Source organism: Ostrinia furnacalis, unplaced genomic scaffold (genome assembly GCF_004193835.3).
Source record: "Ostrinia furnacalis isolate ACB-3 unplaced genomic scaffold, ASM419383v2 OfSCF0657, whole genome shotgun sequence".
Classification (NCBI taxonomy): Eukaryota; Metazoa; Arthropoda; class Insecta; order Lepidoptera; family Crambidae; genus Ostrinia; species Ostrinia furnacalis.
In genome coordinates this window covers 720,160-737,990 of record NW_021130896.1, presented here as the reverse complement: position 1 = coordinate 737,990, position 17,831 = coordinate 720,160, and the positions used below count along the sequence as shown (strand labels likewise).

General features: G+C 41.2%; 1 protein-coding gene across 3 annotated transcripts in view; it reads left to right on the top strand.

Annotated features, from left to right (window-relative positions):
- The window catches only part of LOC114366662 (vinculin-like), a 60,361-nt gene that overhangs the window by 35,457 nt on the left and 7,073 nt on the right, over positions 1 to 17,831 (top strand). For 2 of the 3 annotated variants that reach the window (XM_028323601.1, XM_028323603.1), the window contains 12 exons: positions 2,325 to 2,417; positions 3,174 to 3,248; positions 6,124 to 6,283; positions 8,819 to 8,931; positions 9,390 to 9,515; positions 10,016 to 10,195; positions 11,742 to 11,887; positions 12,964 to 13,101; positions 14,430 to 14,481; positions 14,634 to 14,671; positions 14,945 to 15,047; positions 16,939 to 17,048. In XM_028323601.1, coding sequence (XP_028179402.1) covers positions 2,325 to 2,417; positions 3,174 to 3,248; positions 6,124 to 6,283; positions 8,819 to 8,931; positions 9,390 to 9,515; positions 10,016 to 10,195; positions 11,742 to 11,887; positions 12,964 to 13,101; positions 14,430 to 14,481; positions 14,634 to 14,671; positions 14,945 to 15,047; positions 16,939 to 17,048 — 1,334 coding nt within the window. Of the gene's footprint in view, positions 1 to 2,324; positions 2,418 to 3,173; positions 3,249 to 6,123; positions 6,284 to 8,240; positions 8,296 to 8,818; positions 8,932 to 9,389; positions 9,516 to 10,015; positions 10,196 to 11,741; positions 11,888 to 12,963; positions 13,102 to 14,429; positions 14,482 to 14,633; positions 14,672 to 14,944; positions 15,048 to 16,938; positions 17,049 to 17,831 lie in introns of those variants that run through there. The other variant, XM_028323602.1, reaches the window with a different exon arrangement.

Here is a 17,831-nt window from a genome sequence, read left to right as displayed (position 1 = left end):
TTGTTGATATTCTTAGTATATTTAGGTAATTCGAGAAGACACCAGCTCCCGTACCTTTTTGGGTTTTGGAGCCGTCAGTGTAATATCCTAACTTCATTGATTCCAGAGCAATCTTGCGTTTCCGCTGTAAGCTGGATATTATATCTTCAGTCGAAGAGTGAACACAGGGAATTCTGCCGATAGGTGCCTCGGTGAGAGGTATTTCTTTTATTAGGGTTTTGTGCAGGATCGTGGAATGTCCTGTCTCCTTGTTTTGCTTCTATATGCCGTTCTTACCTTTAAGTCTTAGAGCGGCTGCTTGCGCTTCCTCCTGAATGATGAGGTCTAAAGATCTGAGATTCAGAAGGTACTCAAGTGATGTCGATGGAGTGGTTCTCATACAACTAGTGGCCGCTATGCTTACTAGGCGTTGCAGGCTTTGGAGTTTTGATCTTGCTGTTGATAGTTGTGTTCTGTGCCACCACACAAGTGATCTATAATATTTTGTGTAAGAGGGCCATATAACCGACGTGTAGAGCCAGTGTTATCTTTGGGTTGAGACCTCATCTACTACCAATGAGTCTCTTGCACTGATGGAATGCTATACAGGCCATTTTTATTTTGTTCTCGACATGACTCGCCCAGTTCAATTTATTGTCTAAGGTGATGAGTTTTGTTTATAAAGAGTTCTGGTAGTTGGAGCTCTTGTAAATTCTATAATGCACTTATTAAGTACTTTTATTGACAACGTTAGGCACTATGAATTCAATTATATGTTTTACTAGTAGATGTTAACCATTATTTATTAAAACTATTAACTAAAGTTCTTTGATTTATAAACTACGCATTATGTTTTCCTTTAATCTGACAATTGGGCTAAGTTATATCATTTTACACCAAATAATTAACCAAATCATTAGTTGCGATTTTCAAATGTTTTTGATCTAAGTAACTGATAACATTTTACACATGTACGAAACTTTTGTGGTTAATGGTATTAGTCTAATTGAATCATTATACACAAAATAAATAATCATTTGTCTTTTACTTTTTGTGATATAAATTAAGTTACATTCTTTTTCACCAACCAACAATACATAGTTTTTTTTGTGTATATTAATATGAGTCATCTTATATTGTTAATCACAAATTCAATCTGAACAACTTCAATCGTGTAAAAAGTAGTAACACGAGTCGTACCTCTTGACACAATAAAAAATTGAAAGAAGCCTCCGGTACACTTTGTTAAAAGTAGACATGTATCAATATACACGAAAGAAAACTCAAAATTGGTTCACAAAGCCTTACTTGTATCATTTGGCACAAAATTATTTTCTTTTCTATACGTCGTAGAAACATACCGATTAGATACAAAAATAGCTAATTTTTCAGAGATTCACATTATGTTATAAAGTCAATTTTGATCTAAGTCGAGTTAGATCCCTTTTCACTGGGGGTACAGAATTTAACTTTGACAAACGTCAAAAATCTGTCAATCTCCATACATAACCACCGGTTATCGTTATAGTTACTGTCAAAGTAAGCTGATGGTGCAACCCAACCTAAGGCTGATTTACACGTAGTAGGTATTAATTAAATAACTTCGTTTTATGTGATCAAATTGCATTGTATCTATGTCCAAACGTCAAGCTCTTGTTTACTATCCTTTTGCCTCTTATGTTTTTTAATATTTTTTTTGTTTATATTTCTATGTTTGTAAAGCATGTAAAAACGAGGCAATAAAGCATTGTCTTATCTAATCTTACTATGAAACTGCTTGTAAAAAGTGACAAGCCCCGCCCACCAACTTACCCGAAAAATTTAGTTACCTACTTATAGGTACGTGTAAATCGGCCTTTAGTGTTGTGGAACTGTCGAATGCCACAGATAGTTTCGTTACTTTCTTTCATATTATTATTTTTCTATTGATACTTGACCTCATATACTTACTGCGTTTCAAAAATCGACTTTAAAAATTAAACTAACTCCAAAAAGTACACTTAAAAGCAGAAAAATAATTACATTATTTAATTAATTAGGACAATTATATGACTATCTTACTAATATTATAAATGCGAAAGTTTGTATGGATGTCTGGGTTTTTGTTACTTTTTCACGCAAAAAGTACTGAACGGATTTTTATGAAACTTTATTTACAGTATTAATATGACGAATTATGACGATCTGTGACAAACTAAATTTCACGCGGGTGAAGCCGCGGGCAAAAGCTAGTAATTGATATTCTCGGAGTCGGTGCCAGTCTGCCAAATGGCAAGCTCAAGAAACGTACTAAATTCCCACCTTAAGCAGTTCGACCTTTTCAAGTTATTTTAAAAATGTTTCAGGATGTCTCCCAAACCCAGAAGATCGACGAGGCCACGAAGGAAATGTCGCTGCAGACCTACAACGTACTCAAGACAGCCGATATGCTGAGCCAGGTCTGTTTGTTTTTAAAGACTGTAAACCCTTGAAAAGGAGGCTGACAATAGTGACCGAGTTTCTTGCGCTGCTTCTTCTCAGCACTGGCCCATTTATTGTCCCGAAGCAGTGGTAGGGTTAATATTGGGACGTGTAAAAGTGCTTTTTAAAAGCCTATTTGCAAAAATAAATGAGCTTTATGAGTTTTTATGAGTTTTTTTCAAAAAATAAACAGTACAATTTTGACCTAAATATTTGTAACCGCCTCTGTAATTCCTACAGCATTAAAAAGTCATAAAACTTATTTTTGCAAGTAGGCTTTTAAAAAGCACATTTACACGCCCAGTATTAACCATACAACTGCTTCGGGACAATAAATGGTCCAGTGCTGAAAAGAAGCAGCGCAAGAAACTTAGTCACTATTGTCTATTTATTTATTTTTTGGGAAACATACAGTTACAATATAATTGAACTTTGTCATTAATGAGGGCTATCGTTTTTATACTTAACAGTTGGCACCCCTGGCGATCGACAGGACCTTACTCTACAGTGGCGCCATCTTGATGAGTGCAATTGCGATAGTCCTCCTACCACTTTAGCGCTCACCAGTTGGTGCCACTGTCTTCGCTACTAGCAAGTGACAGAACCTTACTCTACAGTGGCGCTAACTGGTGAGCGCTAAAACGATAGCCCTCATGTCAGCCTCTTTCTCAAAAGGATTTGAATATACATAGTTATAAATATTTACAAAGATTATTGATTTGATTCATCATCAGGAACCAAACAACATTGCACGGAGAAGGAAACTACTGGACGCGTGCAGACAATTGAATGACGCTATCAATCAGTTGGTGAGTCGATAATCTTTACACATGCAACTTACAATTTGTTTTTTCTACTCCTGCCCCCCTAGACAAAACGCACTTTTTGATCGAATCGAAAATCGAATCCGTCAAAACTCCATACAAAAAAGGGGCTTTTCGACCACTTTGCGACTGGTTTGCGATTATAATTTGCACTTTGTCTAGACCCACTGTATTTGTTTCACTCTTTTAAACTTTTTTTTTTAAGATTATTAGCAATTTGTATTGCACAAATTACTAATAGTCCCGTTAGACCCTCGTGGTAAGCTAAATAAGCTTGTGTTAAGAGTGGGCTCACCACATTAGTCAAGCGGAGGTGGGATTCGAACTCGCGTTCGTCGGATCGCGAGGCGACCACTCCGACCCCTTCACCGTTCGGCTATCGTGGTTGTGTCATGTGTTTTGAAAATGAATTTTCTCTTTTTTTATAATAAACTAGCTGACCCGGCGAACTTCGTACCGCCTTAGCGTAGAGATTTTCTTAATATTTTTTTCCGTAAGAACCATCCTTGGACTTCCACAAACATTAAAAAAAAAGAATTATCGAAATCGGTTCAGCCGTTCACACGTGATGCCGTGACAACGCGAAACGGGTTTCATTTTTATATATACAGGGTGTCCCGTAATGTAACGTCAAGCCGGAACTGGGTGTTGAGGCAAGTTGTGCTGGTTATCAGAAAAATATTAAAAAAAATCTATGTGGCATATTTTAAAAATAATAGGCATTTAAAAAAAATCAAAAAATTCTACTCCAGGTGACGGTCCTTTTGCTCGTGTTGCCACAAATCTTCACTTTTACCAAATTTTTTTTTTGTTACGTAACCCTGAATAATGCTTCTCTAAATTGTTATCAAAATTACAAAACCAGCTGCTCCAGCTTGGATGAAAAAAATACATTATTCTCAAAAAAAATTTCAAAATAAAAATTTTGCCTAGTTTAAACTGACTGTACTGAAAAAAAAAATGTACTACGCGAGTGTGGCAAGTGACGTCATAATTTGGCGCATTTAGTAAGGATTCCAAAATGGTATAACACTTGGTAAATTTTTGCTGTAATTGTCGACAATTTTTGGTTTTTTGGAAATAGTCCCGTTTTTAACTTTATTTACCTTGGTTAAAAATTATTATTCTAATGTGCCCAAAATTCAAGTTTCTGTGACTGACTACCGTACAGTCAGTCACAGAAACTTTTGTCACCATGACAGTAATTAGTAGTTGACATACTGTGACAAAAGTCACTCGTGCGCGCGCGCCTTTACTACCTGCTCTGCCTGCACTTGTACTTGGTAACAGGGATAATAAGGATATGAAGTTTCGGTTATGGATACGGTTACGGATATTAGAATAATATTATACCGGTTTCGGTTACGGTCACGGATATGAAATCATTTCAGATTATCCGAAAGTCTCGGATAATTTCGGTTACGGAATTATTAGAATTTCAAAAATGTAGGTATAATACAAATAGCAAGATGCTGCGTGAGCGTGACCCACATAGCTACTTTATGTACCAACTAAGACGACACCTATGTATGATAAAGGTAAAACAGGCTGGCATATTAGATGGTGCCAGCGAATGCCAGACAAGTTGGTAACAAATATTAAGATTTAAGGTACAATTCCAAGACGGGCCGCAGACCGCAAACTGCAACCGCAAACTGCAAAACTATGAAATCGGCAGCGCGACATTGCAGCTGCGGCGTGTATACTGCAAATTTCATGGAGTTTTGCAGTTTGGCCTTTATCCGAAACTATCCGTAACTTTTGAATCAGTTTCGGTTACGGTTACGGATATCCATAACATCCCTGCTTGGTAAGATGGCCCTCTCCGTCCCGCTCATACCTTTTAAAATGGCTTCTCCACCTCACTTAAGCCAGAAACTTAAATTTTGGGCACATTAGAATAATATTTTTAACCAAGGTAGATAAGGTTAAAAACGGGATTATTTCCAAAAAACCAAAAATTGTCGACAATTACAGCAAAAATTTACCAAGTGTTATACCATTTTGAAATCCTTACTAAATGCGCCAAATTATGACGTCATTTGCCACACTCGCGTAGTACATTTTTTTTTCAGTACAGTCAGTTTAAACTAGGCAAAATTTTTATTTTGAAATTTTTTTTGAGAATAATGTATTTTTTTCATCCAAGCTGGAGCAGCTGGTTTTGTAATTTTGATAACAATTTAGAGAAGCATTATTCAGGGTTACGTAACAAAAAAAAAATTTGGTAAAAGTGAAGATTTGTGGCAACACGAGCAAAAGGACCGTCACCTGGAGTAGAATTTTTTGATTTTTTTTAAATGCCTATTATTTTTAAAATATGCCACATAGATTTTTTTTTATATTTTTCTGATAACCAGCACAACTTGCCTCAACACCCAGTTCCGGCTTGACGTTACATTACGGGACACCCTGTATAGACTAGCGGCCGCCCGCGACTTCGTACGCGTGGATCCCGTTTTACCCCCTTCATCTATCTTACGCGGTTTAGATTTTTTCATACAAATGTTTTTTCCCGCTAACTCCCATTCCCGTGGGAATTTTGCAATTATCCTGTTGTAACTAAGCTTTAAGTTTACTAAGGTACCTGCATGCCAAATTTCAAGCGTCTAACTTAAGCGGTTTAGAATTTTCATACAATAGGATTTTCCCACTAATTCCCGTTACCGTGGGAATTTCGGGAATTCCTTTCTTAGTGCACCTCTACGGTACCTAAGCTACGTCTCTTCCAAATTTCAAGTGCCTACATTTAGCCGTTTAGGCTGTGCGTTGATATGTAGTTGAGTCAGTCAGTTTCTCCTTTTATACATATATTTTAGATAAAAAATTGTCCTTAACAATAGCGTCTTATCCAATCCAGGTCAAAACAACGACTCAGTCCAGCAGACTGCATCGCGAGTGTGGCGCTTTAACAAGGAGTCTACAGCTGCAACAAGCCTTGCTTGCTGCGCCGCTTCCAGCCGCTGCACTGCGCTACGGAGACGCGATGGCCGCGCTGCAGAACCAGCGTGACGTCATCCGTGAGTATTACGTCACACACGACTGTGGCATGACGTCAGGTAGTGTGGCGCGTTGACAAGAGGCTTGCAGCTGCTACAAGCACTGTGTTGGCGACAGACCTTTTTTATATGCGTTTTTTGTATTTTTTCTTTTGGAATGTTTTTTATATTTTGACGCTTTGTTTTTTTACTTTTTTACTTCAGTTGTTCATTAAACACCATTAGTCAAAGACGTGTTTCAATATAGTAAAAAGTGAACATCTCCAAATCAATTAAATATATTATATAGGTATAGTAACGGGCACACCCGGTGCCCAACAAATGGTCCTTCGAGCCGGATTTGAACCAGCGACCTATAACATAAACCATGTCGTGTTACCTTTTGGTCCGATTCCATGACAGTGCTTAGATGGTTGCGAAGTGACGCCCGCACTTTTAAACCCTTTGTGGCGCATAGGGTTGGCGAGATTACGGAAATTTCAGACGTTTCTAATTGGCGGTACGTGCCCTCCTCCGATAATGTTGCGGATGACGCCACGCGCCCTAGCACTTCTAAATTCGACACGTCCGCTCGCTGGTTCACCGGACCTTCGTTTCTCTTAGAACCATCATGTCATTGGCCTTGTGAACCGTCGAGTGAGGTCCCATTATCTCGTGATGACGAAGTCAAACGTTCCGCTACATCAGAAATAGTGGGACAAATCAATGTTCAACCGCATGAACTACCTTCACCGGTCGTTGCGGACCATTCAAGGTTTTCTGAATGGTTGCGTTTAGTTCGTAGTACGGCCCGCGTTCAACAATTTATTAATTTAGTTCGGTTGCGTTTAAATTTGAGACGTCAAAATTCTAAATTAACTTTGAAGAAAGAACTCTCAAGAACGAAGAACTTTCATCCTTTGTCGGCGGAGCTTATCGAAGAAGCTGAGAAGAGGCTGTTGTTAAAGAGTCAAATTGACAGCTTCTAGCAATAAAATCGTATGGAAGTTTATACCACCAATAACTCCATCGATGGGAGGAGCGTGGGAACGGCTGGTGAGGTCCGTCAAGACTGCGCTATCGGTAACCCTAAAAGAACGATCACCCCGCGAGGAGACGCTGCACACGCTTTTACTGGAAGCAGAAGCGTTGGTCAATTCGCGTCCACTTACTCATGTTCCCGTGGCGCCGCACGAAGATCAGGCCCTAACACCATTCCATTTCCTTATTGGAACAGCCACGAATGAACCAGTCCTGCGTCCTGTTTCAGACACAGACCTTTGGGGACGCACCCAGTGGAAGAAAGGGTTAAGGTTAGCTGACCATTTCTGGAAGCGATGGGTTGATGAGTACCTTCCAACACTCGTACCAAGGCGCAGCATACCCCCGCAGCCAAAGGTTCAGCTGAAAGTTGGCGACCTTGTCCTAATTGGTGATGGAGCTCTTCCTAGAGGAACCTGGCCCCGAGGCAGAGTGACCGCCGTGTGGCCTGGATCAAGGGGAGTCGTCAGATGCGCTGACGTTGCCACGAAAGGAGGCACATTACGTCGCCCCGTCAGGAAGCTGGTGCTGCTGCCGACTGTCGCCTGACTGCTTTATGGTTGCTTCACACCGCGGGGCGCCATGTTGGCGACAGACCTTTTTTATATGCGTTTTTTGTATTTTTTCTTTTGGAATGTTTTTTATATTTTGACGCTTTGTTTTTTTACTTTTTTACTTCAGTTGTTCATTAAACACCATTAGTCAAAGACGTGTTTCAATATAGTAAAAAGTGAACATCTCCAAATCAATTAAATATATTATATAGGTATAGTAACGGGCACACCCGGTGCCCAACACACTGTTTGCCGCTGCGCTGCGCTACGGAGACGCGATGGCCGCGCTGCAGAACCAGCGTGACGTCATCCGTGAGTATTACGTCACACGACTGTTGAATGACGTCAGGTAGTGTGGCGTGTTGACAAGAGGCTTGCAGCTGCTACAAGCACTGTTTGCCGCTGCGCTGCGCTACGGAGACGCGATGGCCGCGCTGCAGAACCAGCGTGACGTCATCCGTGAGTATTACGTCACACACGACTGCAGAATGACGTCGATATTCCCGTTTCAATCTAATGTGGATTTCCACACGACCAAATCCTCCATTTGTAGAGGGTTGTGTTCCTACAGTGAAGACAAAAGGCGCCTTCAAATCAGAGGCGTGAGGAAGCGCTGCAGTGACGTCACTGTGTCACAAATTTTTGATTCAATTTCTAGAAGCGAAGCGCCACTAAAGCCTGGTCTGCGAGCACGTAGAATTTTGTCCAATGACCCCAAGCTACCCATCCTTATCGCTCGCGCGTAATTATGTTGCTGTCGCGCTCGCACACTCACTGCGGGCGCGCGTCGCACAGTCGCGACAGCAACATAATTACGCGCGAGCGATAAGGATGGGTAGCATGGGGTCATTGGACAAAATTCTACGTGCTCCCGGACCAGACTATACCACACGTCACAGTGGCGCCACTACAGCACTCCTCCAATTTGTATGTGCCCTAAATGACTGTTATTGATTAATTTTATTTTTGAATGTACCCGCAGAGAAGCTGAGCAACGACGAGGCGATGTCGCGCGAGGAGTTCGCTCGTACTCTGAGCTACGTGAGCTCGGCCGTGTGCAACTCCACCGAGTACGCAGCGCAGTGCGCTTACTTGGTGAGTCCCACACAAAATACTACTGCATGTGATATTATTTGATGCATTTATTCTGTATTTTTTAAATTAAAACCATGCTTTCTCTCATCAAAGACAGTTCTTCAGATATTATTATTCCGATAATTTAATATTTTTTCTTTCAAAATGCATGCAACCATCCGCAATTTGCGGTCTAGCGGTCAATCAATTACCACTGCAGCATTGCAGCAAGTCCACCCACAAAGTGGACCGACGGTCTCATAAAGGTAACAGGAAGGCGCTGGATGTAGGCCGTTACCAACGAGCCACTGTGGAAACCATTGGAAGAGGTCTATGTTCAGCAGTGGACCTGTGTCTTATGACTTAAATGATGATAATGATGATTAGTATGCACAGCTCAAGCTAAGCTCATTTAAGAGTGATATGTATAGCACTGTGTATTATTCACAATTTTTTATTTCTCCATTTATTTGTTCTAGCTGGCCATCGCAGACCAAAACAAGGACGTCGCCACGGATGGGTTCATAGATGCGTCCAGGATCCGTAGCCTGTCCGAGGCCGTTCAGGACACGTGCCATCGGATGATCCGCACCGATGTGGAACAGGTATCGTGTGCAGTCAGAGACCTTTTTGTTGCGTTCATCATAATCTTTTTCAGGAGCACGACCTCTAATTTACTTGGCTGAGTTTTTGAAAATGCATGATTTGACATTATACAACGCTGACAAGACTGATAAATTGACAAGTACCGCAGGACGATGTCTGCAATAATAGAAACAATTTGTAAATACCTATCTGTTCATGATTATTTGGTTGTTTTGTTATTGTGATTTTGTGACACTGAAGTTAATTTTTTTTAAAGATTATTAGCAATTTGTGTTGCCCAAATTACTAATAGTCCCATTAGCCCCTCGTGTTAAGCTAAATAAGCTTGTGTTTTGAGTGGGCTTACCACAATAGTCGAGTGGCGGTGAGATTCGAACCCGCCTTCCTCGGATCTCGAGTCGGCCACTCCGACCCCTTCACCGTTCGGCTATCGTGGCTATAATTATCAAAATCATTATACATAGGTTTGTGACACTAACATCATCACTTAAATCCCCAGGCCAAAGCAGAAGAATTAGTCCTCAGCAAGCAGACACAAGACTTGCAGCAGGCAGTATCCGAGGCCAAGGACCGAAGCAGGGAAGGCCCGCTAAAGGACCGCCTGGCCCACGCTGGGGCTTCCATCGACTCCGCCGCCAAAGCGTTACATGCGGCGGTCAATCAGAAGACTCCTGACAAGGTAAGTTGTATTAAGACAAAGGAACGCACCAAGAAAGCCCCGCTCAAGTGCTGCCGGGGCTTCCATCGACTCCGCCGCCAAAGGGTTACATGCGGTAGCCAATGGTAGACGCCTGATGGGGTAAGTTGTACTAAGACAAAGGAACGCACCACGAAAGACCCGCTAAAGGACCGCCTGGCCCACGCCGGGGCTTCCATCGATTCTGCTACTAAGGCGTTACATGCGGTGGTCAATGAGAAGACTCCTGAAAGGGTAAGTTGTATTAAGACAAAGAACGCACCACGAAAGACCCGCTCAAGGACCGCCGGGGCTTCCATCGACTCTGCTGCTAAGGCGTTACATGCGGTGGTCAATCAGAAGACTCCTGACAGGGTAAGTTGCATTAAGACAAAGGAACGCACCACGAAAGACCCGCTCAAGGACCGCCGGGGCTTCCATCGATTCTGCTACTAAGGCGTTACATGCGGCGGTCAATGAGAAGACTCCTGAAAGGGTAAGTTGTATTAAGACAAAGAACGCACCACGAAAGACCCGCTCAAGGACCGCCGGGGCTTCCATCGATTCTGCTGCTAAAGCTTTACATGCGGTGGTCAGTGAGAAGACTCCTGACTGGGTAAGTTGTATTTAGATAAAGGAAAGCACCAGGGAAGCCCCGCTTAAGACCCGCCGGGTTTCCATCGACTCTGCCGCCAAGGCGTTACACGCGGTGGTCAATGAGAAGACGCCTGACAGGGTAAGTTGTACTAAGACAAAGGAACGCACCACGAAAGCCCCACCTGTAGGCCTAAGATGCGCGCCGTGATGACTTTTATTCGACGTCAAAATGTATGGATAAAATCGATAAAATGGCGTGATAACCGCTTATCGCGGCGCTCATCTTAGGCCTATTGGGATAGTGGAATTTCTATCGACTGTGCTACCAAATCTTTGCATTAAACCTAAAACTTATTAAAACTCATTTATTTCTGTAAATAGGCTTAAAAAAAGCACTTTTACACGTCCCAGTATTAACCCTACCACTGCTTCAGGACAATAAATGGGCCAGTGCTGAGAAGAAGCTTGCTTTGGTCAATCAAGACATCTGAGTGTCTTCTCATTTTCACCTCTCGCAACTGCAACACTAGCCAGGGTCCAAGGATCCAACAAGTAAAAGCCAAGGACAAATTCCCGGCAGAAAGTTAAACTATCATTGAACCCGCATTGAAACTAACCAGATGAATATAGGCAGTCCAATCTAAAGGATCTAGTTTCATTTCGTTTTTTCGTTAAAGGAATTTTCAAGACTCTATCATACTATCTTTTCCTTTGTTTGTTTCCTGCTTTGTACTAGATGAAACTAGATCCTTTAGATTGGACTGTTATACTCTTCTAGTTCATTTCATTGCGGGTTCAATGACAGTTTAACTTTCTGTCGGGACAATTGGCCTTCACTTGTTGAATCCTTGGATCCTGGCTAGTGTTGTAGTTACGAGAGTTTTTGCCAGAGTAATTGCCATGTTCGATTAAAATACGGCTATTTATGCTAACTTCTTGTCGTTTCTTCCAGGCCAAGCTGACCTCGTACACCATACGGCTATTGGACTGTGTGAAGGCAGTGGACGGCGCGGTGGAAAGCGCCTCGTTGGCGCCCGAGGTCAAAAACATCTCGGCTGACGCTAAGGCACGCAGCGACGAAGTGCTGAAGAATACCAGGCAAGTGTTATTTACTAAAACTGACACTATTTTTGAAATATCAGGCGGTGGATGCAAGCCGCTATCAACCGGGCAATGTGGAAGTCATTGGAGGAGGCCCAATGACTTCCACATTGTTCAGCAGTGGACGTCCTGTGGCTGAAATTATGATGATGATGATGAAACCATTTTGGATACTTTAGACCTGGAAATGTGGTAAGATGGTATTAGATAAGATAGGATAAGACTTCGATCGGTATCAATCAAGATGCAGGTACTTCTAATGAGGGAGAAAAAGGAGTCAAAAATCTCCGTGGATTGAAAGTGTTACCATGGCGCCAGCCAGCTCATGACTACCTAAAATGTCATTAGTAATAAATTTAATTATCTACAGCATTGACATACGTACAGGGTTTGGAATTTCCTTAAGCATAAACTATAGTCTGGTCCGTGAGCACGTAGAATTTTGTCCAATGACCCCAAGCTACCCATCCTTATCACTCGCGCGTAATTATGTTGCTGTCGCGCTCGCACACTCACTGCGGGCGGCCGTCGCACAGTCGCGACAGCAATATAATTACGCACGAGCGATAAGGATGGGTAGCTTGGGGTCATTGGACAAAATTCTACGTGCTCACGGACCGAGATTTAGTTTGTGTTAAGAAACACCGTAGATAGTGATAGTTCCATATAAAAACCTGTATTTCAGCACCAAAGCAACGCTCTTTCGGATCAAACAGAGTATGTATTTATCACATGGTGTACAATTTTAAACTTTAGGTAGGTATACTAAAACCGTAGTTGGACCAATCCTGTTTGTCACATCAATTCGCTTCTCTCTTCACATTATCAGAGTAAATACAAATGAGTAGGTCATCTTCATAGAAACGCCCGAGCGCGATTTGTATGTGAGCGCGCCAATACGTATGCGGCGCGCACGCACACACTGACAAAGTTTAGCGGGGATTAGTGTGTGCGTGCGCGCCGCATACGTGTTGGCGCGCTCACATACAAACCGCGCTCGGTGCGTTTCTATGAAGATGACCTTCTCATTTGTATTTACTCTGACATTATCTTATGTGTATATTTCCCCTTAGGACCCTGAACAACAACATGGTGTCGCTGGTCCGCGAAGTGAGGGCCGGCGAGGACGATGACCCCATGACGTGGGTGACCTTCGGCACCAGCAGGAAAGCTGTCCTGGACGCGTTTGAAGCTCTCTTCAACAGCGTCAAGTAAGTGGTAACATCACTAGTGGTACAGGACTATTCCCACCTCTCGTTCCCACCACTGCAACTCCTGTGTAGCCAGGATCTACAGCTTGACCGCCACAAAAACCCAACCAATGAAGGTCAAGTTTGTCCCGGGGAAAAGTTAAACTGTCACACTACATCAACACATACATACATACAACATCACTAGTGGTAGTGTAACAAATGACAATATGAGGGTAGTTGAAAATCTTCAAGTCCGCCCGAACAGACGACGCCGCGAGCCGCCAGTCTGCTTGTGACCACGGCTGCAGCATCGCAGCCGAAACGTCAAGCCGTGAGTACATAATGTAACTCATTAATAAACGTCGCGTTAAGACCCGTGTCTTACTACACTCGCGAGCAAAAATATGGAATCACCCTATTTGTTTCGAGCGATCACAAAAACTAAATGACTAATAGAAGACAAATAAAAATGATACCATTTTAAAGGTAATATTATAAACTTTAAATTGATACCACAGATACCTGCATAGTCATTCAGTTCTTAAGATCGCTCGGAATAAAACACAAGGTGGTAATTCCATATTTTTGCTCGTAAATATATTTTAGCGTCAAGTAAGGCTGAAGAAGAATATTCTAATGCCCGTTTTCACCATCAATCCCTATTTTTTAAGTGACCTCTATTGTAACACATAACAGGAATTTTGTTTTCATAGGGGTCACTTAAAAATAAGCTTCAGTTGCACCACCTGACTTTAACCGTAAGGGCTATATTTCACCGGGACACCATGGCGGCGCAACCAGTCGCCGCTACCAACAAAATGTATACAGCTTTGCGCAACCAAACGGACACCAGGTGAGTAACTCTCAGAGCTGTATACATTTTATTGGTAGCCGGCGACTGGTTGCGCCGCTATGGTGTCCCGGTGAAATATAGCCCTTACTAATTGGTGTTTTTGTATGGAGTTTGACAGACTTTTGACGTTTTTTATAACTAAAGTAAGAACAGAGGGTAAGGTGACGTAGGCACAGTCATTGCCATTATCGGCCGTATTCAGAAACGATGCTTGCTTATGTGAAGCAGCAAATTGAACGCACAGCGTTGAATAGAGCTCTGTGATTGGTTAGTGTGTCACAACAACAATTTGGTTACAACGAAACATTGACGTATCCATCAAAGCACGGAGTCATATTTCTTTGAGGACAGTTACTTTTAGTTATTATTCAATCTTATGGTATTTTAACTTAATTGATAACTATTACAAAATTGTTTTATTTGAGTGTATAGAAAACATTGGGAAAATTTACCTCCGTTTCTTAAACATACATTAAAGTTTCTTACTTTACAGGGAAAATGGCAAACGCGCTGGTGTCTTGGAATCGTCGCAATCTGATGATGAGGTAAATATTCGTTCGTTTTCTGTCTTCTATTTTTAGATATTAAGTTTCTGAAGTCAGTACTTTTACTTCAGCAAACAGTAACCAATGTCTCACACAAATTGTTACGAACCAGAAAAAAATATTATTTTACAAACTTTCAATATATTTTTCAGGAGGCCGACCAGCCAAAGAAGAGTTATGTGCAAATACAGTACGTATAACATTTTGATCTATCCCCCTTATTAATATAAAGTTACACCCGGGATGAACATTGGATTAAAATGATATTTCCATACTAAATAACAATTTAAATCAGAGTTCAACTAGGGTGTAACCTTTATTAATAAGGGGGTATAAGTTTAAGTGGTCACCAGATCCATCAACAACTGTTTTAAGATGCGTTGATCTGGTGATTGCCACCTGCTACGTAGCAACAGTAAAAAATGTAACAGAGAAACATTGCATTATTACAACTTGCTTTTAGATTGGACCTAGCAAACAAGTGGCTGGCGAGACCAACTGTGAAGCCAGACGTCAAGACTGCGGGCGAGGAGGCCTCCAGTAACATCATCAAGATTGGAGAACAGGTATGTGATGCAAAATATCTAAACGTAAAGATATCGGCTCAGAAAAAAAGACGGCTTTCAAATTCAACTATTAGGACCTCGTTCACGTGTAAAGTGTCAGATGACAAAATTTCAATTATTTGTCCGTTAGACAAATAATTAGAAAATATTAGACTCATATTTTTTATTTTCTTTCATAATTGAATAATAACAGACTTACATCGAGTTGAAATGGCGGGTTACGTCACACTTGAGTGGATTTTTTACTCAAAAGTGACGTCACGCGACATTTCAACTCAATATAATACTGTAATTATTCGATTACTAGCTTTCCGCCCGCGGCTTTGCCCACGTGGAATTTTGTCTGTCACAGAAAAACTATCGCGCGCGTCCCTGTTTCAAAAACCGGGATAAAAACTATGCTATGTCCTTTCCCGGGACACAGACTATCTCTATGCCAAAGAAGAACGGTCATCTGTGACCCAGGCCCGACAGAAACGAGACATATCTCAGCTTTTTTGTCATGTCTTAATTAGTTAAATTATATATTTTTTATATTCGAAATCTATGTATAACACCAAAATATTACCCTTTGTTTTTGTTCAGGCGTTATACAAAAACTAATACAAAATGCCTATTTATCACCAAAATTGGTAAATGTATGTACCTAAATGTCTATTACAGCTGCTATGGGATGTATCTAGGTGACCTGGAGATACAGCCGGATTATACAGGGTGGAAACGAGAAGTTACAAAATCCAAAAATTCAATGTTACCAGCTTCCATAATCTGTAACCTATTATTGGTACCATTTGAAAGAGCTCGTGAAGCACTTTCAGAATCAGTAATTAGTTTTGGAATTTTATTCATTGACTACCTACTTAAAAAAAACTACAATAAACGGGAATTATTTTACTGTACTGTTAATAAGAGTGCGTCAAGTGGTTGTCGAAATAATAAGAGGTAAACTGGCGAAATGAAATCTGTTATTGCCAGACAATTCGCCCGTGCACACCGCGCATGTTGCAAGGCTTGCCCCGGGTAAAACTAGATTTCAAGAAATTAATCACCTACCACACAGTTTAGTCCAAATCCTTAGCTTTTTTTTCTAATTCTCAATTTGGAAAAAGGACCTCCAGGAACGAAGATTTTTGAGTGACAAAGAAATGAAGGCGTCGTTAGAGGATCATTTCGAAGGCAAAGTTTGCGAATTTTTTTTCAGTGGGTTAAAAGCTCTTTTACACAAATGTAAGCAGTGCGCTGTAGTAGAGGGAGATTAAATAGAAAAATATATTTTTTATACTTTTCTATCGGCATTTTTAATACCTTAGGCTCAAAACTTTTCAGCCGCCCCTCGTACATTCCATAGCAGCTATAATAGACATTTAGGTACATACATTTACCAATTTTGGTGATAAATAGGCATTTTGTATTAGTTTTTGTATAACGCCTGAACAAAAACAAAGGGTAATATTTTTGTGTTATACATAGATTTCGAATATAAAAAATATATAATTTAACTAATTAAGACATGACAAAAAAACTGAGGTATGCCTCGTTTCTGTCGGGACTGGGTTTTTTTTGTATGGGGCGTGACCGTTCTTCTTTCATCAAAATCGGTTCAGTGGCTTAGGCGTGAAAGAGAGACAGACCGACAGGACAGACAAGAGTTATTTTTGCATTAAAAAATATATATTTATATTAAAAAACTAAAGCGGAGAAGAGAAATGGAAATAATGAAATCTGATTGGTTATTCAAAACACTTCTACTCCGCTCCGGTTTGGTGGAATCCGGGCCTTAGCTGTAATTAGAAAAATATATGGCACGTCATTTAAAAACTTAGGTTAAAGAAGACAATAAGAAAATAAATAAAGAAATAAAGATCTTAAAATATTTTATAAAATGTTACAGTTGGCGGAAGACCTCAAGGATAACGAGAGGGAAGAAATGTTACAACTCACGCAAGACAGCAAGGCGCTGCTCACCGACTGCGCGAAGAAATACGACAATCAAAAGGCGCGGTATGTATTAACAGAGTAAATACAAATGAGTAGGTCATCTTCATAGAAACGCACGGAGCGCGGTTTTTATGTGAGCGCGCCAACACGTATGCGGCGCGCACGCACACACTGCAACCCCCCGCTAATCCCCGCTAAATTTTGTCAGTGTGTGCGTGCGCGCCGCATACGTATTGGCGCGCTCACATACAAACCGCGCCCGATCTGAAGCATGTCTGAAGTCTCGCTAACGTGTGACGTCTCAAAAACACTCCTGACGTGCCGCTTCCATGCCTCAGGCACTGACTGACTGAGCACTAAATTTGTGGCGACATCTACGATACGCCACTACAAACGTGTACCAACAGATGGCGCTGTTACGACTGCACTATGGCACACTCCGCCGCTCATACAAACCTGCATCGCGGTGACGGAGTTTTCTACCCTGCCAAGTACATATAGACAAACCAAGATGGTGTAAATCGGACCTTGGTCCCCGAGCACAACACCCGCTCGGAAGGAAGCACTAATATCTAGCTTCCTTATTGTGGATGAACATCATATCCCACAAATCTATAGTACTATTTAGTAGCTTACACGAGAAACATTTAAAATCTCAGTCTTATATTTATGCACATTTCTGCAAAGGTCCTATTCATATGATCATAGAATTTGATAAAGATATTGACTACTAGCTTTTTGTTTCAAAAATCGGGATAAAAACTATCCTATGTCCTTTTCCGGGACTCAAACTACCTCTATGCTAAATTTCATCAAGATCGGTTCAGTGGTTTAGGCGTGAAAGCG